The following is a 19,303-nucleotide window of genomic DNA, read 5'->3' on the forward strand; positions in this document are numbered from 1 at the left end:
AGCAAACTTCGCAACTTTTCCACGCTGTCACATGGAGTGCAATAAAACGTTCAACCTAACAGTTAAAAGATCCGTATTTGTCCTTAATTTAGCTATAGGCCACATTTGTGTCAAATACACCAATTTACAGGTGTTAAGCAATCCGACCCGGAGGGCTTTCTGACCATCCTTGTCCGTGTAGACTGTCCATAGACTTGTGGCATTGTCCTGACAGGTATACACATCACATCTTCCAGCAGTGAGCTTCGCTTTCTGTAGTAATGCCGTAGGCTGCTGTGCTGGAACACCAGCAACCGTAAATCTGTTGATTCTCCGCTAAAGAATCGGCTGTGGGCGGCGCGCATTCGCATCTACCCCCGCCCCCCTGCAGGGTAATTACCGAGCGCGTTATAGCGCTGCCTTGGAATACTGAGTGGGGGATACAGCCACCATGGACCGACCGTAGCATCCTTACGTACCACACGGCGATTTTAGCAAAGGAACTGCAATTTGTCCGATACCTCATCTAAGAGCTTGTTATTACAGCGAAGATGTTTGTGAGAGAAACCTGCCTTCTTATCGCTGAGCTGTTGGTCTTCTGTACAGTCGGTAAGAACCTGCGCGCGTCAAATACTCATACTGAGTATCCTTCTTGCTGTTTGTATGGAACAGGCAGAATGAGTGACGGCTGTTTGTCAGTTAACAGGTTCTCCTTGCAGTATTGAGGATTGCGTGCAATAAATAAATAATTTAATATTAATTGCATATATGTATACAACTTTTTAAAGCATAAACGAGGCACATTTTAGATTTTTTTTATAATGAAGCATATTTCTGATAATTATATCTGTTTTATTATATCTGTTATATCTGATAATTATAAACGTGCTTGCGGTGCAGACTCTGAGTGACTGCACTGTCGCGCGCTTCTGTCGGGCTGATCGTTCTTCCACCACATCAGAAATCAAACGATGGATCTGCGATCAAAGGTGCTGTGAGGTGTGGAGAGTCAGCTTCAGGAATCACTGCCATTACGTTCCTGTTCCTCACATCTCAGGAGACTCTAAATAATTCCACTAATTAACGTGATTATTTAGTGATGATTGTTCATGCTCAGTGGTCCTTTCAAGCCGTTATGCAGTCTGTGATTGAGTCTGTGACTGAGTCTGTGATTGAGTCTGTGATTCAAAGTCATGACCATAAGCTGGTGCTTTCCTTCCAAGTCTGTAAATGCAGCCATTTTCATTTGCTGTTCGTTCCTGGTCTTGTGTGTCTTGTCTTCGGTAGCTGTTGAGGATGTAGGCTAGTTAGGCACACACTTCACATCTAAGGGCGTGTTGTGGTGGTGTGTTAGGGTCATGGGGTCATTGCCATGCTCAAAGGTCACTCACCTTCTGCTAGGCAGTGCAGTTAGATTTGAACAGCTCAGCTCCTTCTGGTTATAATCGACTCTGCTGTTGCTGCCAGAATTGCATATTCAGCAGCGGTGAGTGCGACCCTTCGACAGTGAGACCCTTCGACAGTGAGACCCTTCGACAATGAGACCCTTCGACAGTGAGACCCTTCGTCAGTGAGACCCTTCGACAATGAGACCCTTCGACAATGAGACCCTTCGACAGTGAGACCCTTCGTCAGTGAGACCCTTCGCGAGTACTTACATTAACCAACCACACAACAGGCCAACCACAGGGATTAAACACACAGGGTTAACAAGCACACAAACTAGGAACAGGTGAGAGAACTTAACAAGAAGCAGGACGAGAAATGACAGGAGGGAACCAGACAGACAGAGGAAGGACGGAAGATTGACAGGAGGCGGAGTCAAAAAAGTGCCTTTATTTCAGGACTTTTCACACCTGCATGGAGTTTTAATAAAGATGACACATATGCTAATTTACATTGCATACTCTGGCTTTTGGAGCATATGCTTAGGCTCACCAAAGTGGCTCTTCCTCCACCTGAATGAGTGGATGGTTTAGGCATCTCAGCAGGGCTCATGGGAGAGAAGTTAGACCAACTGATACATGCACCAAACTCATCAAGGTCTTCAATGAAATGAAGCCTCATTTATGTGATTACCCTGGTGTGTTTAGCTAGCAGTAGAATGCCACAGAGATGAAGCCATTTGCTTCTCAGATGGCCTCGTTTCATCCTTAAACATAAGTGATCTGTGTGAAGAGTGCGATGGAGTGCTGTTCTGATCCTCGTGTGTGACGTGTCTCTTTCTCCGAGGCCCTGATGAGCCTTTACTGCAGAACTGTGTTCACGGGCTTCAGGTTCCTTCAGTGTAGGGACCATAATGGCAGTTGCACTCACACATAATATCCCTGTAAATTCCTGTTTGTCTCTCTCTCTCTCTCTCTCTCTCTCTCTCTCTCTCTCTCTCTCTCTCTCTCTCTCTCTCTCTCTCTCTGTGTGTGTGTGTATCAGCCAATCAGCATAATGACCACACCAGGATCATGAGAAACATAGAAGAGAATTCATTCTGTTTCATTATGTTTCAAACACAGATTGAGCATTTGACAGGTGACATTGACTCACCTGTCATGTCACCTGTCATCAAACCATTCATATTACATTTGACATTACTGGAAAGATGATTGGGACTATTTTCCCTTTTAGTGAGTGACTGGTAATTGGATAATTGATTTCCCATAATAACCAGGATCCAGAAAGCTTGTCCTTGCAGTGACTTTGAATACACACCCAGGCCAAACACATCATCAGTGGGTATGACCTGAAGATCCAGTGATTGAAAACTAATTTAATATATGGTGCATGTGCTTTTTTCCATAGTGTAAAGAGACGTCTCTTTCCATGTAGTTTTAAGTTCAGTAGTAACCCATGGTAACCCATGGACCTCCTCCCCTGTATACAGTGCCAGTGTGATCTCCAGGGTTCATAACAGGAGGCAGGATATCTTTCTGAGTGCCAACTCACAGGCAGACACAGGTGTAGAGGGGGAAAGAACCTTTATGTTACCGTACCAACCTGCAACCTGAATCCTGTGCCATCTTGAAGTTTCCTTTGCCAATTTGAAATGCTCTGCAGCAGATCAAGGCTGTGTACAGACTCCTAGGGTCTGGGAGATTATTGTGCTTTGCTGACCATGGTTTAATGTTGTTTAAAGTTCAGTGGCACAGAGTTGTATTTTGTGACTCCAATAATATACAGCTGGAATTGAGATTGCAATGGGAATAAATAGATATTCAGCTGTTGGAGCATTAGAGCTTATTAAGAGAGAAACTGGTCAGATGAACTGGTCAGATGAACTGGTTTGCTCTGCCAGTGGGAGTTCCTCCTTCACAGGTTTATGACACCTGGGCAGGCAGGTAGAATTGTGAAGCTAGAGGCTAGATCTTGCCATGACATCCAGGTCTGAAGGTGTATGGTTCAGTATATGAGGTGTTTGACAGTTCCCACAAACGCTAATGCCTTGTGAATCATTGAATCATGGCATCCGTCTCTAACATGGCGCATGATTAACATTCACAACCTCCACAGCTCTTCAAAGATCCATAAAGATCCATAAAGATCCACTCTAAGCCTACCAGTCACTAAAGGATCCATTAGATAAGATGGACTCAGTCGTTTCATTTTTACAGTTTTACATTACTAAGCTTAACACGAGATATCTGCAGACATAAATGATAAAAACAGCATCACAGTCATTCCACGATGAGCTCTGGGTATCCCCTCAGAGACACATACTGGCTGGATTGTACTGGGCACACTGTAGCATTGTTGTGGTTACACTGGTTGCCGTGCTTCATGTTGGGGGGTGGGGGGGGGGGGGGTGTTTGGGGGCTGGGGGGTTTTCGACAGGCTGTCAAGATTCCAGATCTATGATGCAGATAGGAAATGTACATAGCGCAGTATGTCTGTTGCCATGGTAGCACAGATAAACCAGAGCTATGAAATGCACTCTTGAATTTTTGATCAAGCTGCAGATCACATTGTGTAGTGTCTCTGCATACCGTTATAGATCTAGGACTTACATCCCTCTTGTGATGTAGTACTTACACCCCTCTTGTATTCAATTCATTAGAGAAAAGAAATCTGATCTAGATCTGACCCTTTATTCTGGCGAGACTGCGCGTGAGCCCTGGTGATGGAGCCCAGAGTATTCCCCCCAGGAAGAGGCTCATTCAAACTGAGAAATACAGTCTGATTGAGGCAGGAGCTCACAGACGGAGCAGATGTTGGCCACCTCCGTGCAGTCCTGTGTTGATGTGCTGGGCTCCCTGAGGATCAGGTCTCCCGACAGCACCTCTGCGCTTCTGTTTGGATATTCAAACAAACCTGATTGTTTATGTACTGGACACAAGTACGCAGTATGAGCTCAGGGGTCTGATGGAGGAACCGGTTGTCATCCTGGTGCAAACTGATTTTTAAAGATGCATTGTAGTATTCCCAGTCTCGTCATCTCTAACGGGGACATAAAGGAGCCTGTTGTTTCTCTAGTCACAATCGGCCGTGTGGTTAATTACAGCACACAATCATCCTAACACATTTCTGTGCAACTAGAAAAGAGCAGAAAACCCCCCTGGACTTGAAACACAGTTATAAAGTAAGACGGCTCAGATGATGAGAAGGAGACAATCTCCTCTGGGGTTCTAGTGGTTTAAGTGTGTTGTGGAGATTCCTCCACTTTTGCTAAGCACATGGAAATGCATTAAAATAATGGATGTGATCACTGTTCAGATGCCAGAGAGGATAAACAGAGATATGATGAGAAACATTCAGGCTTTCCTTCAATTTTCAATGTGACTTTGGGGACTGATCTGAGATCAGACAAAGAGTCTATTGGTAAACACAGTACTGATCTGAGATCAGACAGAGAGTCTACTGACAACCAGTGCTGATCTGAGATCAGACACAGAGTCTATTGGTAAACATAGTACTGATCTGAGACTGAGACAGAGACTGAGAGAGTCTGCTGGTAAACAGTGCGGGTGCCAACATTGCTCTGCTCTCTCTCCTGACACTTGAGACTCCACAGACCTTGAACATGGCTGGAATACAGTAACCTGGTGTTTGTGTTAAGTCTTGCCTGACGTGGGACTTTTCTGGAAAGCGAATATCTAAAGAATCCTGAAATGAGGAACATTTGCACTGATTGAAAAAAATCTTTCTGAATCTTACTGAAAAAGGTCACAACTTCAAACCTCACAAATCCACCATTGAACCTTTGTGTAGTGTTAAATCTTAAAAGTGCATGACTAGAACCCCAACATATACATGCTTAGTGTGAGTGGAAGAGAGACACTGACAGAGAGAAGGTGCAGTTTCATGAAATTCGCAGCGCCCCCTGTGGGCTACAGGAAGTCAGCGTGGAGATGTGCCCAACCCCATGCGCTCGCTTGTCCTGGAGTCACACGGCAAGCTCTGCGTCACAGGCCTGGCAGGACTAGCTGGCCGAGGAAAGGTTAGGAAGGATCTCTGCTTCTCAGAGCAGGTTCTTCCTCTTCAAACCCGCTCGGAATAGCGGGGGCCTCTCTAAAGAGAGGTCACAAAGGAAGTCCAGCCGGTCACCATAGTGATGGATGAGGCGCCGGAGGAAGTCTTGGTTGCTGGGCACTACTGCGGGCTTTGTGTGTTGTCGAGGCGTTGCTGTTGGCATGTCCTGTGTGCTGATTAGAGAGCTGCTCCCATGAGCCGTGAAGATGTTAGACATGCGTCATCTGCAGTGCCAGAAGCAGCTCCTATTTTGAGGCAGAGGAGTAACCACTACACATGCTGCATTCTCATCCACGCTCACTTTTGTAGGAACTCAAAGACGCTGTAGTCACTTTTACACTGGCGGCACTGCACAGCTCACATCCTTCACAGACATTTTCTGGTATAAAATGTTGATTTATTTACAGCCGTTTTGTCTAGCTGCGTCAGTTCAAGCAGTTGTGTGATCCATCTAGTCCACTAAAGGGGTTCCTGTCCTCTCAGCCTGACACTGTCTGGGATGATCTGTGTTTCTAGTCACTTGAGCTGCAGAACTGCATTTAATATTTTAAAATCCTACTGCAAATGGCCAAGCTGGACAATTTGTGAATTGTTGGCAAAACATGCCAAGGGTGTCAGTGTGGGTGTAGGATCCAGGATCCTCAGCCATGTTGGAGAAGCTCTGCATGAAGGGGAATTTCTACAACACTCCTGAAACAGCTGAGCAGTATCAGACACGACCCACCAGGACCTCAGCTGGAACCGGAACCTCAGCCCTGGACTCCGCTGGCTACGGATGAAGAGTTCCTGCTTCCTGCTGTTTTGGGTTTCCGTGGAGGTTTCTGCACCTCAGGCCGACACACAGCACTCCAAAAAACTCCCCTGCTAAGAGGACCCATCAGAACAGGGAGGAGGGAAGACCCAGGGTGCTAGGGGGCGGTGTGGAGAGAGGGACACTCCCAGCTGTTGGTATCAGCACCAGTCAGAGCAGAACATTCTCACGCTTCCTACATGTCACTCAGACCCTGATCCAGCAGCTGGGCTCTAATGCACATATGCACACTAGATCTATGTTTTGATTCCAGTCCTGAGAAATGTAATCCCCCTCTATAGTGTTTAATTATGATCTAACTGCAGATATACTAACCTTTGAGTCTTTGGCTCTTTTAGCAGCAGTAATAATTCAGTTCACTGTGTGTCTGGAACAGCCAGCAGGTGTTCACTGTAATTAAGTGCAATAACAAACACTTAACTGCAAACACCTCTTTACTGCTGAGAGGTTATTAGTCCTGGCACTTAATGTATCACATCAAGCATGGAACAGCGGAAGCTCTGATCTAAGATCAGTTGTTCACATACACACTTGGTGGTGGGTAGCTACTAGTTCAGGCACATAACTATAGCACATCAAGCATGGAACAGTGGAAGTTCTGGTCCAGCAGCAGTTCTATTACCCCATCCACATTTGACCTCTTAGATGTTTCCCTGTGTGAAATGATTAGTTCAGTTATAAACTACATACAACACACAGATTGAATCTCTGATCTATGATATCACCACTCAAACTAAAACATAGTGGCACATCTGTAGGTCAATACTGCACAAAACCACCCACTGCAGCAGCACACCACGACCAGAGACACCCTCACGCAGGGCTGAATGTTGGGGTCTAAAATTAGACGAATGCTACACCCCAGTCCACCAGCCAGGATCCTCCCTAATCCTCTTATTTATTAAAATTGTTTAGCAGATGTTCTCAAAGCACAGGGAAGAGTTAAAAAATCCTCCAGCCAATTATTGGGGTTTTGTGTTATATCGTCCTCACCACCTGCTTAGCGTGTGCATGTGTGTGTAACCTGTGTGTGTATGTGTGTGTGTGTGTGTGTGTGTGTGTGTGTGTGTGTGTGTTGTCACTTCAGGCCAGCTAAACGTCAGTTCCCTGTCAGCTTAGCACAGCCCAGCTCCAAGCATTTCCTGTGCTGGTTTAATGGCTGAAACATGCTTCTTCAGGTCTGTGTCATGTCCATGCTGAAGCTCACTGCTACAGACCCTCCACTCTCTGCCATCTAACCCCTGCATCCAGAATGCACCTGTGTCACTTTTCTTTAACCTCCTGAGGTTCTCCCGTGTCACCCTGTTCTCCCGTGTCACCCCCCTGCCTGAGTCACCCCCGTGTTCTCCCATGTCACCCTCCTGTGTTGCCTCCACAGCACACATCAGACTGACCTCCACCCAGGGTGGACCAGCTCCCACATACCTAAAGGAACCAATCAAACCACCTTAACCACACCAGCATGTAGTTCTGCTCCAGCTGAACCACCATCCCAAGACACAGACAAGACAATCAGACTGTCCTCTGTCCTGCTCCCAGCCTGTGGAGTGCACGTCCCCTGTCTGGCTGTGTAGCGCTGAGTCACTTTCTGTCTTCAAATGAAGACTGAAGACTCACCTCTTCACCAAGTCGCTATGCACTTAAATAAGCACTTAAATATGCACTTAAAATCTACAGCCAGAGGTTTAGGCCGCTAGTGTTCTTAACGCTGCCCTGTTTATTCTCACATGTGTATTTGAGACGACAAAGCACTTCTGTCAGTCGCTCGGGACATGGACATCTGAGAAACACTGGAAATATCAAATGTCATGGGAGGGCTTTGCTCTGAGGGGATATGTTGTAGTAATGACTACATGGTAACTGACACTTCTGGAATCTCTCATAGAATTCTGGACCTATTACAATGATATTGAGTCACCACGAAGTAATTAAGATCCACACAGTTGTATTTACACAAGACACTGAAGTAATTAAGATCCACACAGTTGTATTTACACAAGACACAGAGGTAATTAAGCCATGCTGCCTCTAAGGCTGCTATGAAGACCAACAGAGCCTGTGTTCCTATATTCTGTATTACGTCTGCACCTGTTCATCCAGGAACAAGAATCCTGTAACTTCCACTGTTCTTGCTCAGTGGCCTAAATTGAGTGCCCACTGCAGACGGTGGAAGGTGAGGTGTCAGCACCCGTGGGGAGAATGTGGTCCCGCCTACACAGTTCAGAGGGAATCCCTGGAATCATCTGGGATCATGGCAGAAGATTGTTCTCCTGCACAGCTAAATCCTGGTGCTCCAAAGAATAATACGATCACAGGCTCCGTTAGTGTTTTTAAATCCAGATAAAAAATTTACTTGGCCAATATTAAATTTGTTGAATCCTTCATCTTATTTATATTTGTATACTTTGTTAAAATGCATTCAATTATTTTATTATATCATAAACTACCACAGAAAGTGCTATGAAAGTGTAATCTTATTTAATCACTCTTTAAGAGTTTGGCACTGTGACAAAAATGCTATAAGTAAAGATCATGTTTTCATTCCTCCCATGGTCAGTGTCGCTCCCAGCAGGCGTGCGCAGCGGCTACCAGAGAGAACAGCGCAGGCTGGCGGAGGACGTGGACTGGTCTTACACAGGTGGGTCCTCACAGGACAGACGCTACCTTTGTCCATGTACATTTTCACCGGTTTCTCAGCATAGACCCACCAGCTATACCCCCCCCCCCCCCCCCCCCCCAATGGGAGCTGTATGGGAGGGGCCAGTATTGTCTCTCACCCTATAGCAGCTCAGCAGGGCCTGAGTTTTCAGAAGCCTCACAGAACTCATTTAGCTTACAGAGATTAGAAGAGAGAGTCTGTCTCTGCGCGTATTTTAAATGGAGCTGATGTGCGTAAAATGGTGGTTTTTAGAAAAATGTGGCAGTTACTGAAAATGTGGCAATTATATGTTTTGAATTCTGGTCTCAGAGTATTTCTACCTCAGTACTTGCTTTTGAAGATACAAGGTCCTCATGTTGGAAGTTACTGACTCAAAATACAGACGTCAAAGGCATAAAGCTTTTATTGTCTTGAATCAAGACCTCTTTAATACACAGTAAAAATAAGTAAATTAGACAGTTCGTGATTCACAGTTTCTTGAGCTTCTGGAGGGCTCATTCCAGGTCCTAAACTCTTGAAACAAGCACAGGGATTAATTGCACCGAGACCCAGGTCCAGGAGTGTGTGTGTGTGTGTGTGTGTGTGTGTGTGTGTGTGTGTGTGTGTGTGTGTGTGTGTGTGTGTGTGTGTGTGTGTGTGTGTGTGTGAGTGTGTGTGTTTATGTGTGTGCACACTGAGCTGTGAGTAAATTAATTAGCATGAGAATGGGTCTTCCAGCAGAATCGTGGGCCCACAGAGCAGGACCCAGTACACCCATCACACAGAAGGATCTCACCACCACTCCCTGGCAAGATGTTCCCTAGCCTGAATGCTAATTCGTGTGGCCCATAAAGGGTCAGGAGCATCTTGTGAAAACACATTTATAAACAAAAAACTTGACATCACAAACTGAAGCTTATTTTTTGATTACTCAGTTCATTTCAGTTTTCAAGTGGTTTTCAAATGCCTAATTGTTTCCCTGTGGCCTTTAAATACAAAATTCCTGATGTCCTGTTGTCTTCTGAATGAGAGTGTCCTGTAATCTACGTGTCCTCTGGGCTGTTTCTCCAGACCCTGGGCACTGCTGTGCCTCCTGCCCCTTGCCCCCTGCCCCCTGCTTCCTGCCCCTGCCCCTTGGCTTCACTCCACACCCCCATCTGCTGTGGGATCTGTAGCCTGTTTGTAATCTCCACGCTCTGATAAGCTCGGGCAGGGGCCCAGCTGGAGTCAGAGTGAAGCCCATTCTGTGTTAGCACATACACTGCTGCACCGTGGCTCCCTGAGGCCCATAAACACACACACACACACACACACACACACACACACACACACACACACACACACACACACACACACACACACACACACACACACACACACACACACAGAGTTAATGCTGCTGCTAGCACCTCGTAGCCAGAGCAGAGCCCTTCCCTTACAGACAGACCAGTGCGTGTATTTGCCCCTCTGCAGCCATAGTGATGTGCCAGTGCGTGTATTTGCCCCTCTCTATTTGCCATGGTCTGGTGATGTGCCAGGTTTATCCATATGCCGCCCCAGTGTTCAGGGTAAACGCTGGAACACTTCAGGCTGCATAACAGGAGAAGGTCTGTTCTGTAACTGGGACCAGTTCATGTCACATATGGCCACGTTGCTTCCAGTGCCAGGACTCATATCTACTATATGCTGGTAGCTGGTATTTCATGGCCGTCAGATAACCATAACATCTGGGTTAGCAGTGCGCCCCCTTGAGACTGCTTCATGAATATACTCAAGCCACTTCCACACACCACTTGCTCCATGTACGTGAATGCAGCTACTTTACATTCATTCACAGGTGTGTTAATTAGGTGTTAATGTGTCAGTTATGTGCAAGTTTGTGGGATGCTGATGAAGTCGAGCTGGTAATATGTCAAGAATCAAGTCAAGAGTATTTTATCTGCTGCTGCAGGTGTATGTAAGTACACTGTGAAATGGACCAGGGTGCAACACCAGAGAATAGTAAATAACAGGAAGAACCTGCGCAATAAAGCAAATAAGGGCCGGTATGGGTTTATGAGCTGTTCTGTGAGGTTGCTGTTCTGGGTTTATGAGCTGTTCTGTGAGGATGCTGTTCTGGGTTTATGAGCTGTTCTGTGAGGTTGCTGTTCTGGGTTTATGAGCTGTTCTGTGAGGTTGCTGTTCTGGGTTTATGAGCTGTTCTGTGAAGTTGCGGTTCTGGGTTTATGAGCTGTTCTGTGAGGTTGCTGTTCTGGGTTTATGAGCTGTTCTGTGAAGTTGCGGTTCTGGGTTTATGAGCTGTTCTGTGAGGTTGCTGTTCTGGGTTTATGAGCTGTTCTGTGAGGTTGCTGTTCTGGGTTTATGAGCTGTTCTGTGAAGTTGCGGTTCTGGGTTTATGAGCTGTTCTGTGAGGTTGCTGTTCTGGGTTTATGAGCTGTTCTGTGAGGTTGCTGCTGTGGGTTTATGGGATGATCTGTGACATGGAATTCACTTCTTAGCTCGCTAATGCTTTCAGTACATGGTATCCATGATGTGAAACATATAAACCCAGTTCTGGCATTAATCTCAGTTCAAGCAAAGCAAGCATCGCACTGCAACCCACATTGATGTTCTTCAGCACCTGTGGTTAGATGTGCAGGTCCAGGATGAACACAGAGATGGACAAATATGCTCTAATCTCCACAGGAGCCCTAAATCAAGGCCACTGGGTGAGGAAATACCCATCCTGCAGTGGGGCCAAGCAATCCCCCATCGACATCGATGAGGACTTCACCCAGGTACAAGAACAGTACCAGAACCTGCAGCTGGAGAACTGGGACCAGCTCACGTCTGACTCCACCATCACTAATGATGGCAAATCAGGTGGGCTGATCTCCTGGAACTCAAATTGATGGAATGACCTGTTCACTGTCCAGACCTGTTCACTGTCCAGACCTGTTCAATGAAAATATACATCAAATGAAAATGTATGAGCTTATGGTTTGTCAAAATGTTATTTTCTGTTATATTCCATAAATAGTTATAATCATAGAGAGTCATAGAGAGTTCATAGCATGTATGCTTTGCATGTATGCATGTATGCATAGTATGGATGTTAATTCTTTGGAAGCAGGTCTCTTATTGTCTTGCAGAAGCTGTTTTGTTCTGAGCTGAATAATGAATTGGCTTGTTGAATAATATCTACTGAAACAATAGTCATTACTTCGTTGTTGAGTAACATCTACCGACACGGTAGTCATTACTCCGTTGTTGAGTAATATCTACTGACACGGTAGTCATTACTCCTCTGTTACTGAAATGGTAGTTAATACTCCATTGTTGAGTAATATCTACTGAAATGGTAGTCATTACTCCATTCCATTGCTTGTGAATAGAAGCAGCATGTTGTTTCTCTCAGGGTTCAGTACAGGAGCAACTGAATGGAGACTGTGGCAGTGTGATTTGGCAGTGTGGTGTGACAGTGTGGTTTGGCAGTGTGGTTCAGTGTTTAAATCCACAGAGCTTCTCAAAGCTCCAGTGAAGCTGTTCTGGAGGTGAATAAAGAGGAAGGAGCCCATAGCTGCCTTCAGCATTAATGACTAATACAGGACCACTGCTTGGGCTGGGATGATGTGTGTGTGCAATAATGTGTGTGTGTGTGTGTGTGTGTGTGTGTGTGTGTGTGTGTGTGTGTGTGTGTGTGGGTGTGTGTGATTGTGTGTGTGTGTATCTGTCTCAGTGGTAGTTGGGGTGGGAGGTCAGTACTACATCAGTGGTGGTGGTCTGCACGGACGCTTTAGAGTGGCCCACATCTCCTTTCACTGGGGGCGCTGCAACAATACAAGTGACGGCTCAGAGCACAGCCTCAGTGGAAACAAATTCCCCCTGGAGGTAACACACACACACACACACACACACACACACACACACACACACACACACACACACACACACACACACATATGCATGCACACACTCTGTGTATCTCTGGATGACTGTGGGAGTATGTTGTTGTCTCTGGGTGTCTCTGGATGTCTCTGGATGTATGTGGGTGTCTTTGATGGTCTGTGGGTGTCTGTGGGTATCTGTGGATGTTTCTGGATGACTGTGGGAGTATGTGGATGTCTGTGGATGTATGTGGGTGTCTGTGGATATCTGTGGATGTTTCTGGATGACTGTGGGAGTATGTGGATGTCTGTGGATGTATGTGGGTGTCTGTGGGTATCTGTGGATGTTTCTGGATGACTGTGGGAGTATGTGGATGTCTGTGGATGTATGTGGGTGTCTGTGGGTATCTGTGGATGTTTCTGGATGACTGTGGGAGTATGTGGATGTCTGTGGATGTATGTGGGTGTCTGTGGGTATCTGTGGATGTTTCTGGATGACTGTGGGAGTATGTGGATGTCTGTGGATGTATGTCAAATCAAATCAAATCAAAGTTTATTTGTATAGCGCTTTTCACAACACATGTCACAAAGCGCTTTACAGGATTTAAAAGGTTAACAATACTATGGGCCCAGAACCCTAATGAGCAAGCCAAAGGCGACAGTGGCGAGGAAAAACTCCCTATGATGGTGGGGAATAGGAAGAAACCTCGGGAGAACCAAGACTCAAAAGGGAACCCATCCTCCATTGGGCGGCCCGTTAACACACAAATTACACAAAATACAGACAAATACACAAGCCACACACAAATCACACAATCAGACTAAGTAAAGGTAAAAATGAAAGTTCTGGGTTTTGATATTGTCATTGTAAATGTCTGTTGATGAACGCCAGGCTTTCATTCCATGTCGGAGCAGCGATGCTGGTATTGTAGGCTCCGACTGCAGTGTTACTCTCCAGGTGAACCTTGGAGAAAAGATACGAGATGTAGTAAATATGTAACAAATTAATCAAAGGCCAAACTAAACAGATGAGTCTTTAATCGAGTTTTAAACATTGAGACTGTGTCTGAGTCCCGAATAGAGGCAGGAAGATTATTCCACAATTGTGGAGCTTTAAAAGAAAAGGCTCTTCCACCTGCTGTGATCTTTTTGATCCTAGGAACAGTTAATAACCCTGCGTCCTGTGAGCGAAGTGAACGCGCTGGGTTATATTGTTCAATAAGTTCACTAAGATAGTCTGGAGCTAAGCCATGCAGCGTTTTATATGTTAATAAAAGTATTTTATAGTCAATACGGAATCTAATTGGCAGCCAGTGTAATGACGATAGTACGGGACTAATGTGATCAAACTTTTTAGTTTTTGTTAAAACTCGTGCTGCTGCGTTCTGAACCAGCTGGAGTTTGTTTATCGATTTACCAGAACATCCAGCTAAGAGACTGTTGCAATAGTCTAAACGAGAGGATATGAATGCATGGATTAGTTTTTCTGCATCACTAGTATTTAATATGTTTCTAATTTTGGCAATGTTGCGCAAGTGAAAGAACGCTACCCTAGTTATATTATTAATATGTGTATTGAACGAGAGATCTGGGTCTATTGTGACGCCCAAGTTCTTTACCTCTGCGCTGGGGGTTATAGTAAAAGAATGTAGATTCAATGCTACATTATGTATCTTGTCTCTCGCAGCCCTAGACCCAACTATTATTAATTCTGTTTTATCGGGATTTAGTGCTAGAAAGTTACACGCCATCCAATGTTTAATCTCTTCTACACATTTCTCTATTTTACTGTTTGCGCCTAAATCATCGGGTTTTGCCGATAAATATAGCTGAGTGTCGTCTGCGTAGGAATGGAAACTGATGTCGTGCTTATGCATAATCTCGCCTAGGGGTAACATGTACAGTGTGAATAGAAGTGGTCCTAGGACTGTCCCTTGTGGGACACCGTATTTAACCTGCACAGATTTAGAGGTTTTATTATTAACACTTACACATTGGAAGCGGTCAGTCAAATATGATCTAAACCAGGAGAGTGCGACTCCTTTAATACCTACCGTGTTTTCTAGTCTATCCAGCAAAATGTTGTGGTCTACAGTATCAAAAGCTGCACTAAGATCTAACAGTACAAGGAACGAGACTAGCCCATTATCGGCCGATATTAGTAAATCATTCACTACCCTGAGTAAAGCTGTTTCAGTGCTGTGGTTTGGTCTAAATCCTGATTGGAACTTTTCATGGATACTATTTGATTGGAGATGGTGGTTTAACTGATTGGAAACTGCTTTTTCTAAAATTTTAGAGATAAATGGGAGATTAGAAATGGGTCTATAGTTGGCTAGAATCTGCGGATCTAGATTCTGTTTTTTAATCAAGGGTCTAATTACGGCGCATTTTAATTGTTTGGGCACGTACCCTAGGTTAAGGGAACAGTTAATCATATTAAGTAAGGGCCCTGCAATGGCTGGGAGTAGGTCTTTAAATAGACGGGTTGGAACTGGGTCGAATATACATGATGTAGGCTTAGATGAATTAATCAGTGTTGTGAGCTCTTTTTGCGATATAGGATCGAAGACATTTAGCTCGGTAATATTTTTGGATGCATAGTTACTAATAACTAAACTACTGGGGTTGGATTGGAGGTTAGGCTGCAATGTATTATGACTCTGTAGTCGGATATTATCTATTTTATTATTAAAAAAGTTTAAAAATTCATCGCTAGTGTGTGTAAGTGTTGTATTAGAACTAGTGTCGTTGATATTTCTTGTTAGTTTTGATACAGTCGCGAAGAGAAATCTAGGGTTATTTTTGTTGTTTTCTATTAGTGTCGAATAGTATGCGGCTCTAGCTTTTATTAAGGCATGTTTGTATTTGACTATGGCGTCTTTCCATGTGATTCTAAACACTTCTAGTGAGGTGGATCTCCATTTTCGCTCCGCTGCTCGAGCTGCCTGTTTTAGAAGACGGGTGTGGTCGTCATACCATGGTGCAAGCTTTTTCTCCCTAATTAATTTTGTTTTAACTGGAGCTACACTGTCTAAGGTATTGCTGAGTGTGTAATAAAACTGTTGTGTTGCCTGTTCTAATTCATTGGGCTGCAGTGGCATAGTGTTCGGTAGCTCTGGTAGTAAGTTTATAAATGTTGCTGCAGTGTCGGATGTGATAGTGCGCGTGGTTTTTGTATGGCGCATCTGATGTACATCGTATAAAGCCATTTCATATATTAGTAGGGAATGATCTGAAATGGCGTCATTTTGGGGGATGACTGCCAAATGTTCTATGTTTAATCCGTAAGTAAGTATTAAGTCTAAGGTGTGTTTACAGCGGTGGGTAGGCCCTGTCACATTTTGGGCTATACCTACTGAATCTAGTATGGAGTCGAACGCGATTTTCAGTGGGTCTGATTCATTTTCATAATGAATGTTGAAATCACCCACAATTACAAATCTCTCGATGGTTAAGACTATTTCCGAAAGAAACTCAGCAAATTCCTTAAGAAATTCTGAGTAAGGACCCGGCGGTCGATAGATGGTCACTAGTTTAAGCTTTGTTTTATTGCCTATAAGATTATTGCCTATTTCACCTATCAGAGCCTCGAATGAGTTAATAGAGGTGGTTGGTTTTACAGTAAAACCTATATCTATGTCATATATTGTGGCTACTCCACCTCCACGCCCTGTGATACGGGGCTGATGAACATAACTGTATCCAGGAGGAGCTGCTTCATTAAAACTTACATATTCGTCCACTCTAGCCCATGTCTCTGTTAAACAGAGTGCATTTAGTCTGTTATCTGTGATTATTTCGTTTACTATCACAGCTTTTGATGCAAGCGATCTAATGTTTAAAAGTCCTAGCCTTAGCTTAATATTGCTGCTTACTTCGCGTTGATTATTTAATTTAATTTTAATTAGATTTTTAAAACATATCGCCCTGTTATTCTTATACCTGCCACGGCTAACAGACACAGTCTCAATGGTTTGGTAGTTAGGGAAGTAAGTTCTACTTAGCTGATTTGCGTGGTTTGTTGTGGCTGGTCAGGCTCGGCGTAGCACGTCCTCGATGTTCCGGGAGAGGACTGCCGAGCCTAGGCGACTGGGGTGAAGTCCATCTCGGCGGTAGAGTGACGGACGCTCACGGAAACTCTCCCAGTTGTCGACGTAGTCCACGCCGACGCTGCCACAGGTGTCCCGGAGCCAGCTGTGGAGACAGAAAAGACGGCTAAACAACTCGCACCCTCGCCGGAATGTTGGAAGCGGACCGGAGACAACAAGCCTGGCCGACGTCTTCTTCCGTGCGGTGTCCAGAAGCGAGCGGTAGTGGTCCTTCAGGATCTCGCTGCGCCGGGCGAAGGTGTCGACAGCCCCCACGTGAAGGACGACGGTGCCGAAGTCATCTCGCTGCTTCAGCGCCGAGGGAAGCCGCCTGGCCACGTCCAGGACACGAGCGCCTGGAAAACAGGACACAGTGGGGTTTCTCTTTGACCCTGGCAGATCGACCTTCAAGTGTCGTGTAATCGAGTCGCCGATAACGAGGATACCGCCTTTATTCTTCTTTGGTGCCGGCGCTGGTGAGGGCGAGGTGGAGGACCCGGAGCTGAGCACCTCGAACGGGTTCGCAGAGGAGAAGTCCGGCTGAGGTAGGGGTGACGACGCCGGCTGCCTTCCGCGTCCTCGCTGGCGCTCCCAGCCTGGAGCACGGGTCAAGATGGCGGTCGCGCTGAGCCGCCGTGACGAGGGAGTGGAGACGGCCGAGTAGGCAGCGTCGCGGGCGGCCTCGAGCCTGGTCTTCTCCTGGGTGAGCTCCGCTTGCTTCTCCAGAAGACGTTCGATCTGTCGACCCAACTTCTCCAGCTCCGAGCCGAGCTTGACGAGAGCCCGTTCCTCCGCGGTAGCCATGAAAAACAGGGGAGACCAAACAGAGGGAGAAAGAGAGAAACAGAGGGAGAGAACAGAGGGAGAGAACAGAAGGAGGGAACAGAAATTAGATAAAATAATTAGATGTCGGTAAATGTATTACACTGATTTAGAATCGTAGTGTTTAATGTAAGTGTATTAGGCTATAGCTAAGCTATGCTAATTTGATAGTGAATCGGCGTTTGCGTGCGAGCGTGCTGCCGTGCGTCGTGAAACAGGAAGCAGGAAGCCGGAATAATCAGAATGATTATCAGTATGTGGGTGTCTGTGGATGTTTCTGGATGACTGTGGGAGTATGTGGATGTCTGTGGATGTATGTGGGTGTCTGTGGGTATCTGTGGATGTTTCTGGATGACTGTGGGAGTATGTGGATGTCTGTGGATGTATGTGGGTGTCTGTGGGTATCTGTGGATGTTTCTGGATGACTGTGGGAGTATGTGGATGTCTGTGGATGTATGTGGGTGTCTGTGGGTATCTGTGGATGTTTCTGGATGACTGTGGGAGTATGTGGATGTCTGTGGATGTCTGTGGGTGTCTGTGGGCGTCTGTGGATGTTTCTGGATGACTGTGGGAGTATGTGGATGTCTGTGGATGTCTGTGGGTGTCTGTGGGTATCTGTGGATGTTTCTGGATGACTGTGGGAGTATGTGGATGTCTGTGGATGTATGTGGGTGTCTGTGGGTATCTGTGGATGTTTCTGGATGACTGTGGGAGTATGTGGATGTCTGTGGATGTATGTGGGTGTCTGTGGGTATCTGTGGATGTTTCTGGATGACTGTGGGAGTTTGTGGATGTCTGTGGATATCTGTGCATGTTTCTCATGTCCTCCTTCCACCTACAGATGCAGATCTACAGCTATGATGAGTCTGGGTTTGACTCCATAGCTGAGGCCCTGCAGGCTGGTGGCCGGATCACTGCTCTGGCTGTTCTCTTCCAGGTGAGCAGACAGACAGACAGACAGACAGACAGACAGACAGGTCAGCCTGTTCTGCCTCACTGCCCTGTATACCCCAGACAGCCCTGTAGGATACACATCTAAACATATGGAGACATCTGTTTCACAGGCCAGCATTGATGACAATGAGAACTACGCTACCATCATTGAAGGGGTCACCAGTGTCAGTCGCTTTGGTATGTCTTGTTTTAGTATTTTTATTTCATTATCATTTTATGGTCATGACATATTAATGTAGATAAACGATGCATTTAGATGCATTGTCAAAGAGAAACTTCACAGACATTGTTATCCACTTTGCAACCTGGGGGCCCAGTGGTGAGAAGACACTTCAGAGTACTCACATCAAGAGTGCACACAGTGAGAGTGTGCATAATAAGAGTGCACACAGTAAGTCTGCACACAATAAGAGTGCACACAGTAAGTCTGCACACAATAACAGCGCACACATCGAGAGTGCACACATTGATAGTGCACACATTGAGAGTGCACACATTGAGAGTGGGCATATTAAGAGTGCACACATTGAGTGCACACATTAAGAATATACACATTAACAGTGCACACAGTAAGAGTGCACACATTGAGAGTAGGCATATTAAGAGTGGGCACATTGAGTGCACACATTAAAAATATACACATTAACAGTGCACACAGTAAGAGTAATGAACACTCCAGATT

At 45.5% G+C, this 19,303-nt stretch overlaps 2 protein-coding genes across 6 annotated transcripts in view; one reads left to right on the top strand and one right to left on the bottom strand.

Annotated features, from left to right (window-relative positions):
• Positions 1-386: 386 nt before the first annotated feature.
• The window catches only part of ptprz1b (protein tyrosine phosphatase receptor type Z1b), a 32,987-nt gene continuing 14,070 nt past the window's right edge, over positions 387-19,303 (top strand). The window contains exons 1-6 of one of the 3 annotated variants that reach the window (XM_077005511.1): positions 387-588; positions 8,808-8,888; positions 11,574-11,750; positions 12,607-12,758; positions 18,509-18,604; positions 18,732-18,798. In XM_077005511.1, coding sequence (XP_076861626.1) covers positions 531-588; positions 8,808-8,888; positions 11,574-11,750; positions 12,607-12,758; positions 18,509-18,604; positions 18,732-18,798 — 631 coding nt within the window. In that variant the 5' untranslated portion in view covers positions 387-530. The remainder of the gene's footprint in view (positions 589-8,807; positions 8,889-11,573; positions 11,751-12,606; positions 12,759-18,508; positions 18,605-18,731; positions 18,799-19,303) is intronic. The other 2 variants (XM_077005512.1, XM_077005513.1) reach the window with 2 other exon arrangements.
• Positions 13,291-17,896, bottom strand: LOC143514401 (uncharacterized). Of its 3 annotated transcripts, none has more exons than XM_077005521.1 (2): positions 17,036-17,896; positions 13,291-16,951 (listed from the first exon to the last, which is right to left on the bottom strand). In XM_077005521.1, exons 1-2 carry the CDS (start codon positions 17,647-17,649, stop codon positions 16,789-16,791), a joined length of 777 nt encoding a protein of 258 aa, XP_076861636.1. In that variant the 5' UTR covers positions 17,650-17,896; the 3' UTR covers positions 13,291-16,788. The 3 variants fall into 3 exon arrangements, with proteins under 3 accessions (XP_076861636.1, XP_076861637.1, XP_076861635.1); XM_077005522.1 differs by having other exon boundaries at positions 13,291-17,201; positions 17,292-17,895; XM_077005520.1 differs by having other exon boundaries at positions 13,291-13,718; positions 16,758-17,895.

Source organism: Brachyhypopomus gauderio, chromosome 5 (genome assembly GCF_052324685.1).
Source record: "Brachyhypopomus gauderio isolate BG-103 chromosome 5, BGAUD_0.2, whole genome shotgun sequence".
Classification (NCBI taxonomy): Eukaryota; Metazoa; Chordata; class Actinopteri; order Gymnotiformes; family Hypopomidae; genus Brachyhypopomus; species Brachyhypopomus gauderio.

What these genes read in the sequence shown, in the direction of transcription:
- LOC143514401 (XM_077005520.1), bottom strand. Translation starts at nt 17,649, where the DNA reads ATGGCTACCGCGGAGGAACGGGCTCTCGTCAAGCTCGGCTCGGAGCTG.